General features: G+C 55.3%; 1 protein-coding gene across 2 annotated transcripts in view; it reads right to left on the bottom strand.

Moving 5' to 3' along the window:
• SAMD11 (sterile alpha motif domain containing 11) overlaps nucleotides 1-23,787 on the bottom strand; it is an 81,360-nt gene that overhangs the window by 25,972 nt on the left and 31,601 nt on the right. For both annotated transcript variants that reach the window (XM_066563877.1, XM_066563878.1), the window contains exons 5-6: nucleotides 18,519-18,643; nucleotides 4,934-5,026 (exon numbers count right to left, since the gene is read on the bottom strand). In XM_066563877.1, the coding sequence (XP_066419974.1) occupies nucleotides 4,934-5,026; nucleotides 18,519-18,643 (218 nt within the window). The remainder of the gene's footprint in view (nucleotides 1-4,933; nucleotides 5,027-18,518; nucleotides 18,644-23,787) is intronic.

The raw sequence follows: 23,787 nt of genomic DNA, 5'->3' as shown, positions 1-23,787 counted from the left end.
ATAATAATAATAATAATAATAATAATAATAATAATAATAATAATAATAATAATAATCTGAGCTGCACAACATCTCAACACTAAAGGGCTGCATCCCTGGCTGCCAAGAGCAGAGAGCAAATGACTCCAATGACTCCAGCTCAGCTCAGCCCTCCAGCAGGGCCAGGCTCTCCTCACACAGCACTGTGGGTGCCCTGCAGCCTCAGCCTGTGCCCCAGTGACCCACATCTGCACCCTGCTGCCTCCCTGGGCAGCTCCCAGCCCTGCTGGGATCAGGAGCTGCGCCCCCACCCTGCCCTGGGTCCCCCAGCCCCAAAACCCAGAGCCCAAGGGAAGGGCAGGGGCTGCTCTGGGAACAGCCCTGCTCCCTTAACCCCATCCCAGACCTGCAGGACACCCCTGGAAGCAGCAGGGGAAGGAGGAAAGGGCAGAATTCCCGTCCAGGTCTCCTTCCCAGCAGGGAGGATTCCCTCCTCGTCCTCCTCCTCCCCCAGGGATGCAGGAGCTCCCTGTTTCAGCTCCCTCCTGATGCTCTTACCCAAAGGTCTCAGGAGCAAAGCCACAGACCTGATTTAGAAAAACACTGAAATTTTTTTTCTTCTCCCCCCACAGCTGTGTCATTAGAGCAAAGAAAAGGGAGGGGGGAGGGGATTTAATAACACTTAATTACCATAAACTCCATCGGATCAGCCGCAGAGCAGATTTCAGGTGCAGGGAGGGGAGGGACAATGGGGGTGGCTAAGAGGAAGGAGGAATCCAGGGAAAGGCTGGATTTCCACGCTTAAAACTTGGGAGATTTCACATGACTCAGCCAGCAGTAATTCCAGCTTTGCTGGAGCTTTGCTGTCTGCTTTTGTCATTACCGGGGTAATGCTGGAGACTGATCTGCCAAAGCTCCCGCGGCCGCCAGGTGTGAAATGGACTCTGGCACAGCCCCGGGGGGGCCGGGAGAGCCAGGCCAGGATCTGCTGGGCCCTCTGCAGCCCCAGCACATCCCCCTGAGCAGCCCAGGCCAGCCTCCCATCTCTGGCACGGCCAGGGCAGCTCCTGGGCACGCAGCTCCTGCACAGCCAAGGACACTGCCCTGCACAGCCCCATCCTGCCCAGGTATTCCCAAACAAGGCAGGAGCACCCAGCCTGTCCATCCTCCCCTCCTGGCCTGCCACAAACCATGACAGGCCAAGGTTCCCTTTATTCATCCCCAAGGACCTGCAGCAAACCCAGCTCAGCCCAGAGCCCAGGGCTGGGTCAGCAGCCTCAGGGGTTTTTCCTGCTGTGCCCACCCCAGCCGGGCTCTGGGGGCAGCGATGCTGCCAGCAAGAACAAGGCCAAAACCTCATTTCTTCCCCTGGCCTAACTGGAGAGCTGCCAAAGCCACCAGCACATGGATGTCCCCCCCAAGGAGAGGGACAAACAGACAGAGGCTGGGTCTGAGCTGCTCAGCTGCAGTCCAGCTCTGGTCCTGGGCTCCTCTGTTAAGCAGAGATCTTATTTTGGTTTAAATGGTCCCCAGCAGCACAGAGAGGAGGATGGCAGCAGCAGCAGCCTGTGAGCTCATCCCCATCCAGGGTGAGAGCCCCAGAGCCTTCCCTAGGTGTGTTTTCCAGCCCTCCATCCATCCTGCTCTCCCACCAGAGGGATTTCCCAGCTGCTCCAGCAGCAGGAACTGAACGCTCTTCCCAATTTTCCCTTCTCCAGCTGAGTTCCAGCCTCGAGGCGCTGGGGAAGGAGCTCTGCAGCCAGGCAGGGGAGCTTCCATTCACTGGGGAACCATTTCCCCCTGCCCTGCCCTGCCCTGCCAGCCCAGCCCTGGCTCCAGAACGTTCTGCTCTGCTGGGCAGGGCCCCGTTTCCCCAGCCAGGGCTCCCCTTTGATCTCCGGAGCGGGCTCTGGGGAGGGGCCAGGGCAGCCATGGAGGCTGCTTCCCCCTCTGGGAGGCTTTCCAGCCCCACAGGTGTTTTCTCACTCAGCCAGGGAGCAGCAGGGATGGCCTTGGCTGCCTCTGCTCCCCTCGGCACGCCAGGAGCGGCCACGGCAGCGCCAGCGGAGCCACGGGGTCACTGCTCCTGCTCCAGAGCTCCTCTCCACAGGCTCCTCCTGCACAGGCTCCTCTTCCAGAGGTTCCTCCTGCACAGGCTCCTCTTCCACAGGCTCCTCCTGCACAGGCTCCCCTTCCAAAGGCTCCTCCTGCACAGGCTCCCCTTCCAAAGGCTCCTCCTGCACAGGCTCCCCTTCCAAAGGCTCCCCTTCCCCAGGCTCCTCTTCCAGAGCATCCCCTTCCAAAGGCTCCTCCTGCACAGGCTCCTCTCCCAAAGGCTCCCCTTCCAAAGGCTCATTTTCCAAAGGCTCATTTTCCAAAGGCTCCCCTTCCAAAGGCTCCCCTTCCAAAGGCTCCCCTTCCAAAGGCTCCCCTTGCACAGGCTCCCCTTCCAAAGGCTCCTCTTCCAAGGGCTCCTCTTCCAAAGGCTCTTCCAGATCCAGTCCAGCTGTGCCTGAGCCAGAGCTGCTCCCAGGGCCAGTGTGGGATGGAGAGGGGCAGGTCCTGCTGGGATCACTGGGATGGAGAGGGGCAGGTCCTGACAGGGGAGATGCTCCCAGTGTGGGATGGAGAGGGCAGATCCTGCCTGGAGCCCATCCCCACCCCAGGGATGCAGGAGGTGCAGCAGCAGCAGCACCTCCAGGAGGCCCAGGACCACCAGGCTGCAGGAGAAGGGGTCCCAGGAGATGCTGCAGCCCTGGCTCCTCCAGCAGGACACACGGGGCTGGTGGGATCCTGAATTCCGGGCAGCCCTGGCCTCCCTTCCCACTCCCAAATCCCAAAGTGCCCTCTGGGCCCCAGCCAAAGCCCCCCAGTGCCCAGCACCACCCAGAGCAGCAGCTCCCAAATCCCATGAGGGCCCATCCCATGTGGGAATGGTTCCCACACGAGCTGGAGCAGAGCTGGGAACACAGGGACTGTGTTTTCCCCATGGCATCCATGGCACACTCATTTACTCGTTCTGGAGCCACAGGAGGATGGGAGCTGCCACTGCTGGGGGTTAGGACACAAACCCTGGGGGCACAGCCCCTCCTGTCGCCCCCTTTTCACAGCACAGAGCACAGAAACCTCAGCTCCTCACCATTCCAATGAACTCCAGCATCAGCACAGACTGGCCTAAAATTCCTGCACAGCTCTGGGAGCTCCCCAAGGATTTAATAAAAAATTGGGAGATCAGCAAAAGGCCCAGCTCCGAATTTCCATTCTGTCTCACCTCAGAGTGGGAGTAGAAAACAAAACTTGGCTTTATTTAGGGCTTCCTGGGAACCCCTCTGTTAAAAAGCTGGGGGAATCCCTGAAGGCAGGATTCAGATCCTGAGTGCTTCCTGCAAAGCCAGGGCTCCTCAGCCCACAAAAATCAAGGTGGGAAGGCCAAAGGAAAGGAACAGAATGACATCCCTTGACCCCATGCCAAAAACATCCACCTGAGCCAGCTCAGGCGCCTTTTCAGGATGAATCCAAAGCAATCCCTTGGTTTGGGTGAAGTTCAGCCCATTCCCAGCCAGGCCCCACAGGTTCTGTTCCCTGCACTCAGCTCTCAACCACAAACTTGGAATTACCAGGGGCACAACCTCAGCAAAATAGAAATATAATACATAAATATATAATATAAAATGTAATATAGGGGCCTCGTGCCTGATGGAACAAATCTGTTCATGAACCTGTGGAAGCATCACCTGGAACTCACCTGCACAGCCACCAGAAACATTTCAGGGATAACAGGAATAGAGCAGATGGGAAAAAAATCAAAGAAAACCGAAGGAGGAGCCGTTTGAAGGGTTCCCAGCACAATCTGAGGCATTTCTGCTGCTATGAAAGAGTTGATGGGCAGGAGAGGGTTACACCAGAGAGAGGATTTAGTATTTTCTATAGTGAAACCAGCACTCAACGTCCTCTCAGAGGATTCTGCCTCCAGAGCACGCTCTGGGCACCAGGAGGGCAGGACCAGGAACACTGTGTGCAGTCAGGAGGCAGGACAGGCCCCCACAAAGGATCCCTGCAAAGCAGAATGTGAGGAGTGTGGCTGGAGGGGGCTCCAGGACAAAGTGCTGCCCTTGGAGATTCCCTGCAGGGTCAGGGGGAAGCCAGCCCTGGCAGAGGCTCAGCTGGGCTGGTGCTTGGAGCAGGATCAGCCTCACAGAGCTGCTCTGGCTGCGCAGGGAGAGCAGGTTTAGGATGGAGCTGGGTATTACTGACAGCTAATTAGCCCGATATTAACAACAAAGCCTTTAAGTAAACGGCCTGCAAAACCTCATTTACTCAACCTGGAGACAAACTCATTAACTGCAGGCTCCATTAGCCAGCCCACTTTGCCACTCGTAAAGAAAGTTTAAAAATCCTGTTTATAGGAAAGAACTGGAAGCCAAATCAAGAGATTAAAAAAAAAAAAAAAAAAAAGACAACAAACCAAACCCTAAATAGAGAAACCTTCTGCAGATTCCATCTCTATAGGAACGGTGCCATAAATGCATAAGAGAAAACTCAGCAGCCCCATTCTCCCTGCCAGGCTCCTTTTTTCCCTTTAAAGGAGCAGATGCCAGCACGATAAGCCCGTGTGTACCTTTCATATTAAACATGTCACCGAGACATTTCTGCCTGAAGAAGTAGGAACACCCCTGAAATCCACCTGGAAGGCTGCAGCCTGCTTGTTTTTGTTGGGTTTTTTTGGTTTTTTTTTTTTGATCAGCAAGCAATTACAGTAATTAAGAGGCAATCCCCGTGTCGCCCTGCAAGGCTCCCTCCGAGGAGATAAAGGAAAAGCAGAGCCTCCTCCTGCAGCCCCGGTGCCAGACACAGCTCCCACCCCACAGCCCTCCCTCCTTAATTTCAATTAAGTTCCACTCCGGGGAAAGGAGAAGAAAGGGGAAGGGGATGGGGGAGGAGAGGCAGCACTTACCCTTTGGGGACTCACTCCGGGCTTTCTTGCTCTCCAAAGGACACTCACTGCTGCTGTTGGGGGAACATACTCTTCTCTTGCCTAAAATTTCATCTGGGAGAGAGAGCAGAGAGCCGGGAGTCAGAGGAGGCTGCACTTTCCCCCGTGCAGGAGAGACCAGAGACACTTTGGTATTTTGCTGCTCTCTCTCACACAGGCACACACACACACACACACACACACACACACACACACTCTGATATTACGAGCAGAGAGAGAAAAAAATGAAAGTAAGAAAAATCATCATCTTGAGAGCCTCGATCTGCTTTCCTAATCACGCAGCCCAAAAGCACATAATGACTATTCATACTCTGATCAATGCAACGCTTTCCAGCCATAAATTCTGAATCCAGTTGATTTCCTTACTGAGTTTCATCATTTGCTCTGGTGCCTTTTGTCCCCCCGGTGTTTCCACTCCTTTCATGCCCTGATGCAAAGCAACTGGGGGAGAGGAAGGGGAGGAAAAAAACAACACAGGGAAGGGAAAAAAAAAAGAAAGAAAAAAAAAGAAAAAAGCACAACAGATCTCTGAATCTTCCTACCACAGTATCTGTGTCTCTCTCTGTCTCTCTCTCTCTCAGTCTCTCCCCCTCCCTCTCCCCCCTCCTCCTTCAAAACCTCAAGGTCCTCAGCAATCTTCCCCCTCTGGATTGCACGGAAACACTCGAGCCTTGTGCATTACTGCAGCCCTCCGGAGCAGCACCGAATCTCTGAGACACAATTACAGCGTCCCCGAGCAGGTTTGGAATCAATATCCTCCCCTAATAACGCCGGGGAAACTGAAAGCATGATGGTGCATATGGGCAGGAAGGAAGAGCCTGTTTGTCACTGCAAGCACCAAACCCTCATCTATCAAGGGCTTGTTAAAGATGCAGCATCTTAAAAGAGAGAAAATAATAATAATTATAATGAAAACCTCCCAAACAAGCAGCACATTTGAGTGAGAAAGGGTTGGATGTGCCCATGAGCCCAAGCACTGCCAGGCTGCTGCAATGAGGGGGTTAAGGGAGGTTACAAACCCCCTGCTCCTATTTATAACAACAACAACAACATCCTCCTGTTCCAGGGACATTGCCAGCCAAGGAACTGTCCCCAGCACTCAGCATCACTCCCCATCACCAGGGATGCAGCTCAGCAGCCCAGGTGCTGCCGTGGCTGGCATTTACTGGGGATCAGAGCACGGCAGCCCCAGCAGGTGCCTCTGCCCAAGGAGCTCCAAGGGCCTTTCAAGGCTTTGAAGAGCACAGGCTGCCTCCAAACCCACCCTGCCAGGACCCTGCCACCAAATCCCTGGACAGAACTGGCCCTGGGGATGGTGCAGAACCAAAGGGAAGGAAGCACAGCAGAGCAGAGGGGCTGGGGAGAGCCAGGGAAGGACAGAAGCCTCCTGACAGCGCTCTCGGCACTCGCATCCCAGCTGCCTGTCCACACAACTGGCATTTGCTCACTCCTCCTGCCTCAGTTTACCCTCACTCAACCCCTGCACTCCCCCAGCTCAGGGCTCACAGGGAGCACACCCAGAGCCTGTCCACACAATTGGAATTTTCACTCTCACTCCTCCTGCCTTATTTACTCCTCAAAAAACTCCTGCACTTCCCGAGCTCACCCAGAGCCAGTCCACACAATCAGAATTTTCTGACTCCTCCTGCCTCAGTTTACCCTCACTCAACCCCTGCACTCCCCCAGCTCAGGGCTCACAGGGAGCACACCCAGAGCCTGTCCACACAATTGGAATTTTCTCTTCCTGTCCATACAATTGGAATTTTCTCCTCCTGCCTCAGTTTACCCTCACTCACCCCTGCACTCCCCACGCTCAGGGCTCACAGGGAGCACACCCAGAGCCCACCCAGAGCCCCCAGCTCCCTCCCCCTGCAATGCTCCATCCCTCGATGCTGCTTTTCCTGGAAGCTTCCCCCCGATGCTGCAATCCCCCCGTGCTGGAGGCCACGATCACACATCCTGCCCCTCCCCAGGACTGCTCCCAGCCAGCATTTGTGGCTTTGGAACAAACTCCAGCGGCTCTGCTCTCCCCTCCCGGGCGGAGGCAGAGGAGCCTCCATGGGAAGGAGCCGGTGACAGCAGCACGGGCTCCATGTGACAGCCCTGGAATGTGAGCAGTGAAGATTCCTCGCCTTCACAGCTCTGCCAAGGCACCTCGCTCCCCCCGTCCCTGCCTCCCTCCCGCTGCTCCTCTCCCACCCCCGGGCCCATCTGCCGGCAGGCGCTGCTCCCTCCGGGGCTGCTATTCACAGAGAGGCACGGATAGGCACGGATATGCACAGATAGGCACGGATATTCATGGATATGCACAGATATGCACAGATATTCACAGATAGGCACAGATATTCACAGATATGCACGGATATGCACAGATAGGCACGGATATTCCCAGATATTCACAGATATTCACAGATAGGCACAGATATTCACAGATATTCACAGATATGCACGGATATTCACAGATATGCACGGATATTCACAGATATGCACAGATATTCCCAGATATTCACGGATATTCACAGATATTCACAGATATTCACAGATAGGCATGGATATGCACGGGTATGCACAGATATGCACGGATATGCACGGATATTCACAGATATGCACAGATATTCACAGATATGCACAGATATGCACAGATAGGCACGGATATTCACAGATATGCACAGATAGGCACGGATATGCACAGATAGGCACAGATATTCCCAGATATTCCCAGATATTCACAGATATGCACGGATATGCACAGATACGCACGGATATGCACAGATATTCACAGATAGGCACAGATATTGACAGATATTCACAGATAGGCACAGATATTCCCAGATATTCCCAGATATTCACAGATATGCACGGATATGCACAGATACGCACGGATATGCACAGATATTCACAGATAGGCACAGATATTGACAGATATTCACAGATAGGCACAGATATTCACAGATATCCACAGATATTCCCACATTATTCACAGCCATTCCCAGATATTCCCAGATATGCACAGATATTCCCAGATATTCACAGATATTCACAGCCATTCCCAGATATTCCCAGCTATTCACAGCCATTCCCAGATATTCCCAGATATGCACAGATATGCACAGATATTCCCAGCTTTCCCAGCCATCCCAGCTATTCACAGCCATTCCCAGCTTTTCCAGATATCCCCAGCCATTCCCAGTTTTCCCAGCCCATTCCCTGCCATTCTCAGCCATTCCCTGCACATTCCCAGCCATACACATATATTCCCTTATATTCCCATATATTCCCATATATTCCCAGCCCATTCCCTGATATTCCCTGCACATTCCCAGCCATTCCCAGCCCATTCCCTGCCACTCCCAGCCATTCCCTGACAGTCCCTACCATTCCCAGCCATTCCCAACCACCTCAGCCCCATCTCCCTCACAGCCAGGGGCAGGGCAGGACCAGGATCCCGCAGAGCTCTGCCCTGGCACCAGGTTATTGCCCGGCCTGGCTTCAGAACTCTGCAGTTCCACTGATAATGTCTTTCATTTTCAGCTGTAATATTAAAAACTGCCCTGATTTGGCTCCCGTTCAGCTGCAGTGCTCTGCAGGGAGGCAGGGAGAGGAGGCAAAGCAGGGACTGGGGAACAGAACCCCAGATGCCTGCCCATCCTCTCAGGTGGATGTTCTGCACCGCCTGCAGGTGCACGGGCTGGGCAGAGCCTGCCCTGGGCCCTGTGCTGGGTGAGCAGCACGGCACTAAAAGCACAGCCTGGCTCTGGGAGGCTGCTGAGACATCCAGGAGCTGCTCTGCCAGCTCATTTGCAAAGCAGATTTGGGTTTGCTGCTGCTGCTGCTGCAAAGTCAGGGGAGATGGGCACTGCCTGCTCCCACCTGGGGGCCCTGGCTCTGTGTGAGGGCACAGGGGGCCTGGGGGGCTGCCAGGGGCAGGGGCAGGGCTGGGGGGAAGTGCAGGGTCCTGGGGAGGGGCTGGGCAGGTGGAGGTGAGTTCAGCCCCCCTGTGCCCTGCCCAGGGCTCTGCAGCCCCTCTGTGCCCAGCTCAGCCCCTCTGTGCCAGTTCAAGCCCCCCTGTGCCAGTTCAAGCCCCTCTGTGCCAGCTCAGCCCCTCTGTGCCCTGCCCTGTGCCCAGCTCAGCCCCTCTGTGCCAGCACAGCCCCTCTGTGCCCTGCCCTGTGCCCAGCCAGGCTCTCAGCAGCAGCAGCAGCAGGGGCAGGGGCAGGAGCTGGGCACTGCCCCAGCATCAAGCTGGCACAGCAGCCAGCTGGCACAGCAGCCAGCCCGGGGGATGTTTTGTCTCCTGCCCTGCTCTAATCCTCAGCCTCCCCACCCTCAGCAGCCCAGCTAAGCAGCCCAAGCCTCTGATCAGCTTTCAGCAGAGCACTCGGGAGCCTAAGGCTGGGGGGATTAGGAACCCTATCCCCAGGATCCCCAAAGGCACGGGGGGGCTGGATCCCACCCTGCACGGGGAATCTGCACCCAGGACACCCCTGGGACAGCTGGGCAGGGGGGGTCACCCGGGCAAGGGAAATCAGGGAGGATTTTGCTGAGGGGGCTGCAAAGGGTCCCAGTTTCAGCCCAAGCTGCTCTGCCCTGTGCTCCTGCTGCAGCACAGTGGGGAGGGATGGGGACCTATCCCACGCTCCCCACCCCAGCTCTGGGGCTGCTCTGAAAGATTCTTGGAGCACAAAGTCCTGAGCAAACAGAGAGTGGGGCCAAGTTCCACGGGAAAGCACCCAGGCCGGGCCAGCCAACATCCACGAGAGCACAGCCCCTCTCCCACCTCCTCCTCATGGCTGCAGGAGAGGGGGAAAAGGGAAAACCATCGTGCCTGGCTCTCAGCTCAGCCCCGAGGAGGCCAATCCCCACTGGCCAGCCTGGGATGCCTTGGCAGCCTCTCCCTGCTCTCCTTTGGCAGGGACAGCTCCCGAGAGGAGCAGCTGAGCCCTGTCCCAGCCACTGCTGCTGTCCCTGTGCCCAACCCACAGCTCTGGGGACACCCTGGGGCTGCTGTGAGGAGCTGTCCCAGCTTGCTGGGGCTCAGCAGCCCCAGAGCTGCTCCCAGCAAAAGCTGGGACAGGGGGATCCATCCATGGGCAGCAGGAACCCCCAGAGCAAAGGCAGGGGAAGCACAAGGTCATGGGAAGAACCAGAACCAGGGCCATGATTTAACTGGGGGCAACAAGAATGGGGGGAAAAATACTGGGGAAGCTGGGAGGGGCAGGGAGGCAGTGAGCTGCTGGGATTTGGGATCCTGAGCAGTCCCAGAGCCTGGAATGGGGGCAGGGAGGCAGGGAGGCAGCCAGCTTCTGGGATTTGGGATCCCCCTCCCAGCTCCCTGCCCCAGGAGACTCCTGGAAATGGAAAGGAAAGCAGGGAACAGAGGGGAGGGAGGGATGGGACAAAGGAATGGCTCTGACAAAGCCAGGACACACTGTTGGGTGACCCAAGGGAGGGATGGGACAGGGGAATGGCTCTGACAAAGCCAGGACACACTGCTGGGTGACCCAGGGGAGGGATGGGACACAGGAATGGCTCTGACAAAGCCAGGACACACTGCTGGGTGACCCAGGGGAGGGATGGGACACAGGAATGGCTCTGACAAAGCCAGGACACACTGCTGGGTGACCCAGGGGAGGGATGGGACACAGGAATGGCTCTTTACAAATCTGCCTCTCCTCCCACCATGCCCAGGCTCCTGCTGCCTCCCACCTCCTCCCAGTCCACCTCCCCAGCTGCAGCAGAGCACCTGAAGGGAATGTCCAGCACCTCAGGCCCCAGGAGTGGCCCAGAGGGAGGTGCAGGTGATGCTGGAGCCCATCCTGCTGCCTGCTCATCCATCAGGGAAGGTGCTCCAGCATCCCCCTGGATCCCAGGCTCTCCCAAAATTCATTTTTACAGCGCGCACCGAAGGCACAGAAAGGTGGTAAATATTCATAGTGTGAGAAAGGCTTGTGGAAAGGATATACTGCACTTAAGAGAGAGATGTGAATTAATTTTATATGCTGCAGAGAGGCTTTTTAGCAATCACAAACTTGTGAATCTCAACTTTCTTTTAGAAAAGCTCTAAAGGACGCAGCTGGGAGGGTGGGCTGGAAGTCCAGGCTCCTTCTCCTGCCTGGAAAGGAGCAGCTCCAGTGGGAAGTTTGCTAAACCAGAGGCACAGGCACAGACAGGTTGTGAATTCCCCATCCCTGGCAGTGCCCAGGCCAGGCTGGACAGGGCTGGGAGCAGCCTGGGGCAGTGCAAGGTGTCCCTGCCATGGCAGGGGAGGCCCTGGCTGCTCCCTTTTAATTTAATTTTAATTTAAATAAAATTAATTTATTTGTTAATAAAGAAATAATTTTATTTATTATAAATAAATTTATAATAAAGTTATTTTTATTTTTATTTATTTAATTCCCTTCCCATCACTCTGGGGTCCTGTGAGCACAAACCTCTTGGGCAAAGCCTGTTTGGCCCCATGTCCCTCAGCCCTGGGGATGTCACCTGGCCCAGGGACAGCAGCCCTGTCCCCCTGCAGGCTCAGGAGGCAGCAGAGCTGCCCCAGCTCCCTGGCTGCCCCTTCCAGAGCGTTCCCTCAGCACAGGCTGAGCCCAGCACAGCTGCTGGACCCCCTTAGCACCATTTAAATGTCCAATTGCACTCATTCAGCCCCTGAAAAAAAAAAAAAAAACCACTGCTCCTGCAGCCCGTGACAGCTTTGACAGCCAGACTCCTTAATTCCTTTTTCTTATTCCCTTAATCTGTCATCTTTATCAGGCTGGGGAAGTGCCAGGCTGCAAGCAGGAGCCCCGGCCCCGATCAATCTCCACATTACAGCTGACAGAATGGTGCTAATAACTTATTGATCTCATGTTTGCCAGGCCCCAGTGGGGCTGGAAGGCTCCCATTGATTGGCTTGGGGGAAGGAGGCTCTCAGCTCAGAGCAGAGCGGAAAACCTTCAAATTGTCTCCTTCCCCAGGAGCTGGGGAGGGCAGGGACCTGCACAGGGAACCCAGGAGGAGGAGGAGGGCAGAGGAAGAAGGATGTGTGTGTGAGAGATGGGGATTAAGAATGGAAAAGGAATTGGGGGAGAAAAGGGGCTTGAGAAGAAAGAAACGCGAGGAGGAGGGGGAAGAGCAGGGAAGGGGAGAGAAGCAAAAGAGAAAAGGAACTGGGAACAAAAAGATTGTGCAGAGCTGAGAAATGAATGAAACAGGCAGCTGAGCCTCTTCTTGCTCACAGCAAGTCATTAATAAAACCCTTCCCATGCCCAGCCCTCCAGCCCTAAATAACTCTTCCCAATCTGCTCGTGGCTGGCACAAAGCAATGCTCACTGCCTGGGCAGGGTGGGAGCAGAGCTTTACTGGGGACAGGGCAGCAGCAGCACAGTCCCCACGGTGGCAGAGCCACAATTCCACCCTGGAAAATCCCAACGCAGCTCCCTGACCTGCACTGAAGAGGCCAAGAGCCACCAGGAGCCACCAGGGATGCTGGGCCCTGCCCAGGCTGCCCTTGATGATCCCAGAGGTCTTTTCCAACCTTAACTGAACTCCAACAACAGGCCCTGGCCTGCCTCAGCTCCTCCTGCTCCAGCAGGGGCAAAGCCAAGGGTAAAACCTGAGCAAAAAACCAGCAAAATCCTGCACTGACCTGTGCTGGCACAGCCAAAGGAAACACTTCTTCCACCTTGGCTTTTCCCACTCTGCCCTCGCCTCCCAACTCCTCTGCTGCTATTACAAAGGCTCTGGGTAACCTCCCACTCCTGCAAGGCCTCAGGAGGTGCAAAACCAAAGTTAAAGAGAGCCCAGAGAGGGGAGCAGAGCCCACAGAGGGGACAGAGCCCAGAGAGGGGAGCAGAGCCCAGAGAGGGGAACAGAGCCCACAGAGGGGACAGAGCCCAGAGAGGGGAGCAGAGCCCACAGAGGGGAGCAGAGCCCACAGAGGGGAGCAGAGCCCACAGAGGGGAGCAGAGCCCACAGAGGGGAGCAGAGCCCAGAGAAGGGAGCAGAGCCCAGAGAGGGAACAGAGCCCACAGAGGGGAGCAGAGCCCAGAGAGGGAACAGAGCCCAGAGAAGGGAGCAGAGCCCACAGAGGGGAGCAGAGCCCACAGAGGGGAGCAGAGCCCAGAGAGGGGAACAGAGCCCACAGAGGGGACAGAGCCCAGAGAGGGGAGCAGAGCCCACAGAGGGGAGCAGAGCCCACAGAGGGGAGCAGAGCCCACAGAGGGGAGCAGAGCCCACAGAGGGGAGCAGAGCCCAGAGAAGGGAGCAGAGCCCACAGAGGGGAACAGAGCCCACAGAGGGGAACAGAGCCCACAGAGGGGAACAGAGCCCACAGAGGGGTAGCAGAGCCCACAGAGGGGAACAGAGCCCACAGAGGGGAACAGAGCCCACAGAGGGGACAGAGCCCAGAGAGGGGAGCAGAGCCCACAGAGGGGAGCAGAACCCACAGAGGGGACAGAGCCCACAGAGGGGTAGCAGAGCCCACAGAGGGGAGCAGAGCCCACAGAGGGGAGCAGAGCCCACAGAGGGGAGCAGAGCCCACAGAGGGGAGCAGAGCCCACAGAGGGGAGCAGAGCCCACAGAGGGGAGCAGAGCCCACAGAGGGGAGCAGAGCCCACAGAGGGGAGCAGAGCCCAGAGAGGGGAACAGAGCCCACAGAGGGGAGCAGAGCCCACAGAGGGAACAGAGCCCACAGAGAGGGGGAGCAGAGCCCACAGAGGGAACAGAGCCCACAGAGGGGACAGAGCCCACAGAGGAGAGCAGAGCCCACAGAGGGGACAGTGCTCCAGCTCCAAGGGCAGGGGATGCAGAGCAGGGGCAGAGCCTGGGCCCTCAGGCTGCCAAGGTGAACAATTGTCCTTCAGGGGAAAACATGTCAACAACAGGGCCTGGCCTTCCAGCTCCTGGCTGCCCATTTGGTGCTGATTTTCTGCTCAATTTAAGGCAGCAGTCCAATAAAGGCTGCTGCTTTTTTCCCCCGTTGTTTGGCACAGCTAAATGAAAACATGTCTGCAGCCCAGCTCATTACCCCAGCCCTGTGCTGGGATCCTGTCTCCAACCATTAGCAGCAACATCCCTGATCCCAATTCCTTTTCATCCCCAATATTAACTCCTCCTTAGCATATGAAAGCTCTGGGGCTCAGTGCAGAGGCAAACCAGGTCACTGCAAGGCCATGGCAGGGACACAGAGCCCAGGGTTAGGCCTGAGCAGCCAGCTTCGCATCCACACTGCGAATAAAGACCCCAAATTCTCACTTCTGAATCTCTTTACAGCCCAAAGTTCCTCCTCCTCCCTTGCTTGGCCAACAGGGAAAGATGGGGCAAGAGGGTGAGCACAGAATAAATCCTCTCACAGGGACATAGCTTAGCTCTGTGGTGTGTTTGAGACTTGGGGGCGAACTCTGCTCCTCCAGGGCTGCAAAAGCACCAGGAACACAGGAGCACCTGGAAAAGCCTCTCTGGAGCTCTGCAAGGCTCTCAGGCTTGTCAGTCCCATGGCACTGACCAAAAACCCCTGGAAAAACCTCTCAGGGTTTGTCACTCCCATCACAGTGACCAAAAACTCCTGGAAAAGCCTCTCTGGGAGCTCTCAGGTTTGTCACTCCCATCACATTGACCAAAAACCCCTGGAAAAGCCTCTCAGGGTTTGTTACTTCCATCACACTGACCAAAAACCCCTGGAAAAGCTTTTCTGGAGCTCTCAGGTTTGTCACTCCCATCATACTGACCAAAACCCCCTGCAAAGCCTCTCTGGAGCTCTCAGGTTTGTCACTCCCATCACAGTGAGCAAAACCCCTGGAAAAGCCTCTCAGGGTTTGTCACTCCCATCACAGTGACCAAAACCCCTGGAAAAGCCTCTCAGGGTTTGTCACTCCCATCACAGTGACCAAAACCCCTGCAAAGCCTCTCTGGAGCTGCGCCCCACAGCAGCTACCCTGCTGCTGCTGCTGCTCCCCCCCTCAGCCAGGGCAGGCTCAGCCCCAGGCGCTTTCTGCAGTGAATTTCTCCCTGCCTGGGGCAGGACTGAGGCTCTGTCTCCCCTCTGTGCCCTCTCAGAGCACCTCCAGCCAGCACAGCAGGTCCCTGAGGCACGAGGGGCAGAAGGAGGAGAGGGAAGAGCTACCCACCTTCCTCTAGCATGAGGGAGCCTGAATCCTCCACTTCTATCCATGCAAATAGTCCTACTGCCACTGGAAACCCATGAAATCTGGCACTGCAGAACAGAGGGTGTTTGAGGAGAGAAAGAGGAGAAATTAACAGGATTTTTGTGCAGGACAGGGGTGAATTAGAGCCTGGGGAGCAGGTGCCAAGCGCTGGCTCAGGCCCTAAAGCAGCGTGCAGAGCACTGGGGGAGGCACTTGGAGACCCTCAGGGAAGCACAGAGCCCATTCCATGCACCTTTCCTCTCCTCCTTCCCTCCCATCCCCACTGCAGTGCAATTAGCACCAAGGAGAGCACTCCCCACTGCAGAACCAGCAGGGCAGGAGGGACAGCAGGGAACCCTCTGCAGGGTGGGCCAAGGAGAGATCAGCCCTGGTTTGTAGGGAAACTGCTCTGGGGGCTTGGGGAATCACCAAGTCTGCTTTTCTGCCTGCCCCCTGTGCAGGCTGGCAGTGCCAAGGGGAACCAACCTCACCCCTGCCCCAGGCAGCTCTGCCCTGAGCCCTTTCCTGCCTTCCCGAAGTCAGAAAAGCCCCAGAACCACACACAATTATTTTTCACTCATTCCAGCCCCTTTCTGCATTTCAAAGACCATTCAGATCCAGCGATATTGCTGATTTCCCAGCCCATGCTGTCTGAACTACAGCACTGCCTCTAATCCTGGTTGTAACAACAAGAGAAGGAATTCCCTCCCAGAATTAATCACAAACCAGCCAGCCCTGCCAGCTTCAGCCTTTCTGCTGCCCCCACGGGCTGGCAATGAGCAAATCTGTGCCATTTGTGCTCTCCTTGTTCCCAATCCTGCCCTGGGGCTGAGTCCTGTTCCAGCAGCACTTTGAGCACACAGGAGCCCCCAGAGAGCCCCCCCTGCCCTCCCTGGCACCAAATCCCACCCATAAACCAGCACAGGAACATTTCAGAGCAGAGCCCTGCAGCTCCCAGCCAGGACTTTTTGAACCTGGTGGCCCCAGCATCATTTATTCAGCATTGTTTGTGTGCAGGTGCCTTCAGGAGGGGGAGATTCTCATAACCCAACGCACAGGGCAGGCAGCTGGGGGCAAAGTTCCTCTCCCCTTCTTGCTGGAACAAAACGGTTTCAACAACAGCAAGTGGTGCTTCACCACCTCTGAAAATTCTGTATAAATTCATGACTGCCCAGCTCCCCTCCCAGCAAAACCAGCCCCAGCAGTGCTGGGCCCAAAGCCCAGAGGAAACCTGGGCAGAGGTGACAAAGTGACAAAGCCACCCCTGTCCCCTCAGACACCTCCTGTGCCCTCCTGACTCTGCTAAACACCCCAAACCTGTCATTCCTTGTCACTGGCTTGGTGGCCTCCTGTGTGCCTCGGCCTCTTCTTTTTCTCTCATGAATATTTCACAGGATCAGAAAGGTTGGAAAAGATCTCCAGGACCACCCAGGCCAAGCATTAATCCAGCCTTAACCAACCATCCTTAACCATTAACCAACCCATATCCCCAGGTGACCTGGACACCTCCAGGGCGGTGACCACCACTGCCCTGGGCAGCCTCTTCCCCCAGGAATTGTTCCTAATATTGATCATATTGTTCCTAATATTGATCATATTGTTCCTAATACTGATAATATTGTTCCTAATAATTGTTCCTAATATTGATCATATTGTTCCTAATAGTTGCTCCCAATATTGATCATATTGTTCCTAATAGTTGCTCCTAATATTGATAATATTGTTCCTAATAATTGCTCCTAATATCGTGCCTCTGCTGGCACAACTTGAGGCCATTTCTTACAGTTTCCTAATTTAAGAAACGAACCAGAGCAGCTCAAACACCAATTAAGAAAGAGGAATCAGAGCTCCTACACCTCATCTTTTCTCCTGGTGGGAATGAGAAGAACCCTTTGCATTTCTGGAATGCCACAGGTCCCAGAGAATTCCAGCAATGCTGATCAAGCCCAGCAGTTTCTCTGCAAAGCAAACAAGACTGAAACCCATTCTGACACCCAGGGTCAGCTGAGCCACGCAGACTCCAGCAGGGTCACAGGGAAAAATGGATTTATGGCCAGGCTGGCTTTTGGAGCTGTGCAGGGAAAGGGGCTTAGGGAAATTGTTAATGATGAGGTTGGAGATTCAGCTGTGAAAGCAAAGTCTGGGAGCTGCCATGGCTGATTTACACACACACACCACAAACCCCTCCTGAGTCCATCCTGAAGATGTGATTGAAGTTTTCACCCCCCAAAGACATTCAGGTGTGGGGCTCCCTCTGCATTTGGGGTTCACTCACACACTCAGCAGAATGACTGACAAAACACATGAACACAACCAGACAGATTTTCTGAGAAGGCCTAAAACAGCACACAGAGAGATCCAGCTCTGATTTGAAAGGGCAGGGTATTAAACTGAATAAAACACTATAAAAACTGACAGAAACCCCAATTTTTCCTCAACTTCCATTTCCAACTGACGGCTCCTGCAATCAACAAGCAGATGTTGGTTTATTTATCCCAGACTCTCACCTGTGGACTTCTGCACCACCAGACCACCCTTCCCCAGACCCCCTCCCTGAGCCCAGGGCAGGATCCCCCAGGAGCTGAAACCAGGGGAACAGCCCAAAACCTGCCCAGAAACCCAAACCACCCTGCTCCCAGAGAGCTGGCAGGCCCTGCAGCAGCGTGGGGAACCTCAGATTAATGAAATTACAAATCCAATCATGCTCTGTGCGAGGCCTTTCTGCCTCACTTGGCAGCAGCCCTGGGGATGCTGCAGTGCTGTGCTGCCACAAGCTCCTTTAACACAGCCCACTGGGTTTGGGGACCTCCAGAGGGCTTCACCAGCACCACAAAATCCTTCCCACCTTCTTTAGCCACCCTTCCCACCTCCATCTTTAGCCACAGCACCGCAGGATTTCCTCCAGCTGAAATGCAACACAGAAAAATCCAACAGGACAGCAAAGGGACCAGGGAACGAGTGCAGCCATGATATTTTATGAAAAACCCTTTTGCTAGGATTTTTCTCCTGAGAAGCTGAGAGGCCTCAGGAACAAAATGCAAACAATGGTTATCTGCTGCTGTGGAATGCAACAGGTGGATCTGGGATTGGGCTCATGTGGTTGTTTCTAATTAATGGCCAATCACAGCCCAGCTGTCTCGGACTCTCTGAGAGTCACGAGCTTTTGTTATCATTCCACTTCTTTCCTTCTGATGAAATCCTTTCTTCTATTCTTTTAGTACAGTTTTAATATATCATTTTCTTTTAATATAATATATACCATAAAATATAAATAATAAAATAATAAATCAGCCTTCTGAAACACGGAGTCAGGATCTCTTCCCTCATCCTGAGACCCCTGCGAACACCACCACAGGCGAGAGGGAGAGGAGGGGAGGGAAACCACGAGCCCAGGGCAGCAGAGGTGCCCCAGCCCTCACCTGCTGCTGCCAGCCCCACGTCCAGGGGGTTCCTCTTGAGCTCACAGCGGCTCTGGCTCTCTGGCATGCCGAGCTGGCGGCCCTGCTGCAGGCTGGAGATGATGCTGGACAGGTCGGTGTCGCGGCTGCGGCAGAGCACAGAAACCCCACGTTAAGGAAATCCCACCACTCAAAGTACCTGAAGTACCTGTCCCCCAGAATTGCTTTCTTTCCCCCATGTGAGCACAGCTGGGAGAGGTTTTTGTGTGCTCCAGCACTGCTGGATTGCAGGATTGCCCCTTCCCTCCCTCCCTGTCTCTCCTTTCCTCCCTCTCTCCTTCCCTCTCTCCCTCCCTAACCTCTCCTGGATTTTTGGGGATTTCAAAGCCCTTCCCAAACTCCCCTCTCATTTCCCATCAAGGGCCCTGCAGCTGCCAGAGCTGCTGATTTCTGATCCCAGCCCTGCCAGATAGAACTTGCGTGGGCCAGGACTCACATCGAGGATGGAAAAACTGAAAGCGGAGGAATTGGCAGAGCTGCTCCAGAATGAATAGGAAACTTGAACTGAAATAACTGATAGTTTTCTATCAGCTGCCACCCTTCTATTCTTAAAAACCTAAGTTTTTCCATTCCATCAGTGCTGGGACAAAAGGCAGTTTGGTTTGGTTGAATGATGGTTTCTCTCCTCAGACAGAAACCCACCACAAGCCCGGGCAGCAGCGTTCCCCAGAGCTGAGGGGACAGATCTATTTACAAAACCCATTTTCAACTCCCCCTCCAACAGATCCTGAAACAATGCTCTTCCTTCAGGGAAAAGAGACTGTGTTAAAGCAATGCAGCATTATTTTGCCTGCTCTCCTTGCATCACACTCCTGCTAACTAGGCTGGGTTAGTCCTTTTTTTTCTATTTTTTTTTTCCTTCTATGGAAAGGAAGAACACAACAACCAATTCGCTGTAGCAGACACTGCAGCTCAGTGGTGAATTCTTTTGCTGGCAAACCACTCTCCAGTTGCAAAATATTCCTGAGTAAAGGATCTACAAGGAGTGAGGAGGAAGAAGAAGGTGGCAGGAGCTGGAACATCTCCCTTTGGTTTGTTTGCAGGAGATGCTGAGCTCCCCATCCGGCCAGCACCAGGGGCTCACCCTCAGCTGAACAGGACAACTTCTCCTGCCCTGTCTCTGAAGGGAAGATGACAGCCAGGAGAGCCAGAGACACTTGGCAGAAACGACAGAAACGAGGAATAAATGAAGAACAAATGAGGAACAAATGAGGAACACGGCCCTCCCTGCCCAGCCACAGCTCCCTCCCTGCTCCCACCCGGGGGTGTCCTCACCTGGGCCCGGCAGAGCAGCCCGGAGGGTGCATTATCTGCAGAATTACCCAGCACTGATCTGCCTTAAATATCCCCCCGGTGCAGCTCCCGGGGCTCCCAGCCCAGCCCGGGCTGCAGCAGGGATGGAGCTAATCCGTGTCTAGCTGCTGCTAAGCTGATCAGCCCAGGACAGAAAGTCTTTAGGTACTTTCAGCGGGCGTCTGGCTGCAGATTTCCAGGGGAGGCTGCAGACACAAACAGCCCCTGATTCCCTCCAGGATCCCCCGTCCCTCGGGGGGATCAGCAGGAGAAGGGATGCTGGGCTCCCAAATCCCCTGAGCACCCTCCCACCTCCCCCCAGAGCAGTTCAGAGTGCTCCTTATGCAAGCACGAGGCTCATTACTTAAGCAAGCCCACAGGTGAGTGGGAAGCCCATTTCTCCTGTGCCAAGCAGTTTTGGGTCTTATCCTCTTTTAGCTGCCACCTTTAAGATGCATTATGCAAATATTTTGGTGTCTTAAGTCATTTATGGGATTAATGTGAAGTGATTATCAGTTCTTTTTAATCATGCCAATCAATAAGTGGCTGTCAGGGACAGAGGACAAATGCAGATAAACGCTGCCATCAGCACAAGGCCCGGAAAGGGCGGAGGAGAGGAGCCAGGAGAGCAGGGAGTGGGAAGAGAAAAATGGGATAATTACATCTTTGCATTTGCACACTGCCTCGCATCCCAGCGGAGCCCGGAGCGGGCTGGTGGGTAAACACCTCCAGCTGCTGGGAGGGATTGTTTTACCCAGCAGGAAAATGCAGCCCCCTCTCTCTGGAGCAGCTCCTCAGAACCCAGAGAGGGCAGGACACCGGGATGGATCCAGGGAAAACAGAACCCGGGACAGGGAGGGAATCATCCCCACCAGCACCAGCAGTGCTGCTCTCCTTGCCCCAGAACCTCCTGCTGTCAGGAGATTGTCCATGGTTTGAAATAAAAACCATCGGGGTGTGCACAGATGCACCAGCAAATCCAGGCTCAGGGGGCCACAGGCACAGTCCAGCCTCAGTTTACCCATGGAGCCAGGCCAAACTCAGTCCCATTCTCCATCCCAGCCCCACCCCAGCCTCAGTTTACCCATGGAACCAGGTAGAACCCAGTCCTATTCTCCACCCCAGCCCCTTCCAGCCTCGGTTTACCCATGGAACCAGGCCAAACCCAGTCCCATTCTCCATCCCAGTCCCTCCCAGCCCAATAAAAACCTCAATGGTGTCTAAAGGTGCATTAGCAAGGAGCCACAGGCACAGTCCAGCCTCAGTTTACCCCTGGAACCAGGCAGAACCCAGTGCCACTGTCCACCCCAGCCCCTTGGCTGCTGGCCTGTGAGCCCCAGTGGGCACAGAGGTGCTGCCAGATGTCCCCGAGGGTCACAGCCACCCCAGAGCCTGCCCAGCCAGACCCAGGCTGGCAGCAACGCCTCCCAAATGTGCTTCATCTGCAGCCATTAGCAGCGAGTGCATGTCTAAGGAGGAGAGGGATGAGCAGACTAATGGCTGGAGACAATTAAGCAGAGGATAAATCAGTGTCAGGGCTCTGCAGAGCACAGGCAGCCAGGCGCCCGCAGGCTCTGCTCACAGACTGCACGGGGGAAGGAGACAGCTCGGGCAGGATGGAAATCACTCCCACCAGGGGCTGCCCTTCCCTTCCTGCTGCTCCCTCTGCCCAGAGAGAGGAGGTGATGGGGCAGGGGCTGCCCCCAGTGCCCCATCCTCCTCACGGGTGAGGCTGAAGGAGCCTGGCAGGGTCTGCTGGCACTGCCAGCTGTGCCCTGCCCGAGCCCCAGGGTCACTGCAGAGAGATGCCAGCCAGGAGAAGGGCAGTGCCCTGCACAGGAGCAGTTCCAGCCAGCTGCAGCTCCCAAGGGCTGCTCCAGAGTGAGCTGTTGGTGTGAATGTGGAGCTCAGGCTGTCCCTGCCCTGCTCCAGAGTGAGGTGCTGGTGTGAATGTGGAGCTCCAGAGTGAGCTGTTGGTGTGAATGTGGAACTCCAGAGTGAGCTGTTGGTGTGAATGTGGAACTCCAGAGTGAGCTGTTGGTGTGAATGTGGAGCTCAGGCTGTCCCTGCCCTGCTCCAGATTGAGCTGTTGGTGTGAATGTGGAGCTCCAGAGTGAGCTGTTGGTGTGAATGTGGAGCTCCAGAGTGAGCTGTTGGTGTGAATGTGGAGCTCCAGAGTGAGATGTTGGTGTGAATGTGGAGCTCAGGCTGTCCCTGCCCTGCTCCAGAGTGAGATGTTGGTGTGAATGCGGAGCTCCAGAGTGAGCTGTTGGTGTGAATGTGGAGCTCAGGCTGTCCCTGCCCTGCTCCAGAGTGAGGTGCTGGTGTGAATATGGAGCTCAGGCCATCCTTGCTCTGCTCCAGATTGAGCTGTTGGTGTAAATGTGGAGCTCAAGCCATCCTTGCTCTGCTCCAGATTGAGCTGTTGGTGTAAATGTGGAGCTCAGGCTGTCCCTGCCCTGCTCCAGAGTGAGCTGTTGGTGTGAATGTGGAGCTCCAGAGTGAGCTGTTGGTGTGAATGTGGAGCTCCAGAGTGAGATGTTGGTGTGAATGTGGAGCTCCAGATTGAGCTGTTGGTGCAATTTTGGAGCTCAGGCTCCCCTTGCCCTACTCCAGGCCTCACTGTGCTGGCAGCTCTGGGCTGCCCAGGAATGGAGCAGACAGCAGAGCCCACCTGGCCCTGCAGCCTCAGGAGCTCCAGAGAGAGCTGGGACAGAACCTCAGGGAGCCCCAAACCAGCAGGGACAAAATTCCAAGGTCCAGAAAGTGCAGGAGAGCTGAGGGAATGGGGAACAGACCCAGCACCACACCAGAGTGGGGAACTTTGCCTAATACTCCATCAAATCAAAGCAAAGCTGGGAAAACACACTCAAAAAATCTCTGCAGGAATGCAAAGTAGGGGACTGGAAGAGAAGAGAGACTCAGAAAGTGAAATAGGAAGGAAATAAAATGGAAAAACATTTCTTTTAGAACACATTCCACCAGCTCTCCATCCCCTTAACGATCAGGCAGTAAGTGCAGGGATTATATTAAATTTTACTGATCAATACAGCAGCCATAAAACTGTCCCGACCCTCTGCCCCTCCCTCCAATAAAGAAAGGGAAAATCCAATATGCAAAGGGAGCAGTGTCAGACCTGCAGGGAAAGGAGACACCGGGGCAGTGAGCAGGGCAGGGCAGGGGCAGCTGCACCCAGGGCTGTTCCATGGCTCAGGGGCAGGCTCAGATCCTCCCCTCTGCAGTGATTCCCTCCTGACCCTGCCTGGCAGGGCAGAGAAGCTCCAGTGGATGAGAAAATCCCCAGAAGCTGCAGAAACACGAGGGGTTTTTCCTTTTCTGCTCTCAGCAGCACAAAACCCAAGTTTTGCTGTCAGGAGCAGCATCCCAGGCTGCTGGAGGAAACAACCTCGAGTTTCAGCAGGGGAGGTTTGGATGGGATCTCAGGGAACATTTCCCACCCAAAAACAAGGGAACAGAGCCCTGGCCAGGCTGCCCAGGGCACAGCTGAAGTGCCCAGCCCTGCAGGGCTCAGGAACCATGGGGAGGTGGCCTTGGGGACACACAGGACACTGCTGGCCCTGGGGACACACAGGACACTGCTGGCCCTGGAAGGGCTCAGGAGGTGGCCCTGGTGACCCTGGAGGGCTCAGGAGGTGACCCTGGGGACACAGGACACTGCTGGCCCTGGTGACCCTGGAGGGTTCAGGAGCTGGCCCTGGTGACCCTGGAGGGCTCAGGAGATGACCCTGGGGACAGCCTGGGCACTGCTGGCCCTGGTGACCCTGGAGGGCTCAGGAGGTGACCCTGGGGACACAGGACACTGCTGGCCCTGGTGACCCTGGAGGGTTCAGGAGGTGGCCCTGGGGACTCTGGAGGGCTCAGGAGGTGGCCCTGGGGACAGCCTGGGCACTGCTGGCCCTGGCATTGCTGGAGCTGG

Source organism: Molothrus aeneus, chromosome 21, assembly GCF_037042795.1.
Source record: "Molothrus aeneus isolate 106 chromosome 21, BPBGC_Maene_1.0, whole genome shotgun sequence".
Classification (NCBI taxonomy): Eukaryota; Metazoa; Chordata; class Aves; order Passeriformes; family Icteridae; genus Molothrus; species Molothrus aeneus.
The sequence above is the reverse complement of the archived record's forward strand: the minus strand, read 5'-3'. Positions and strand labels throughout refer to the sequence as shown.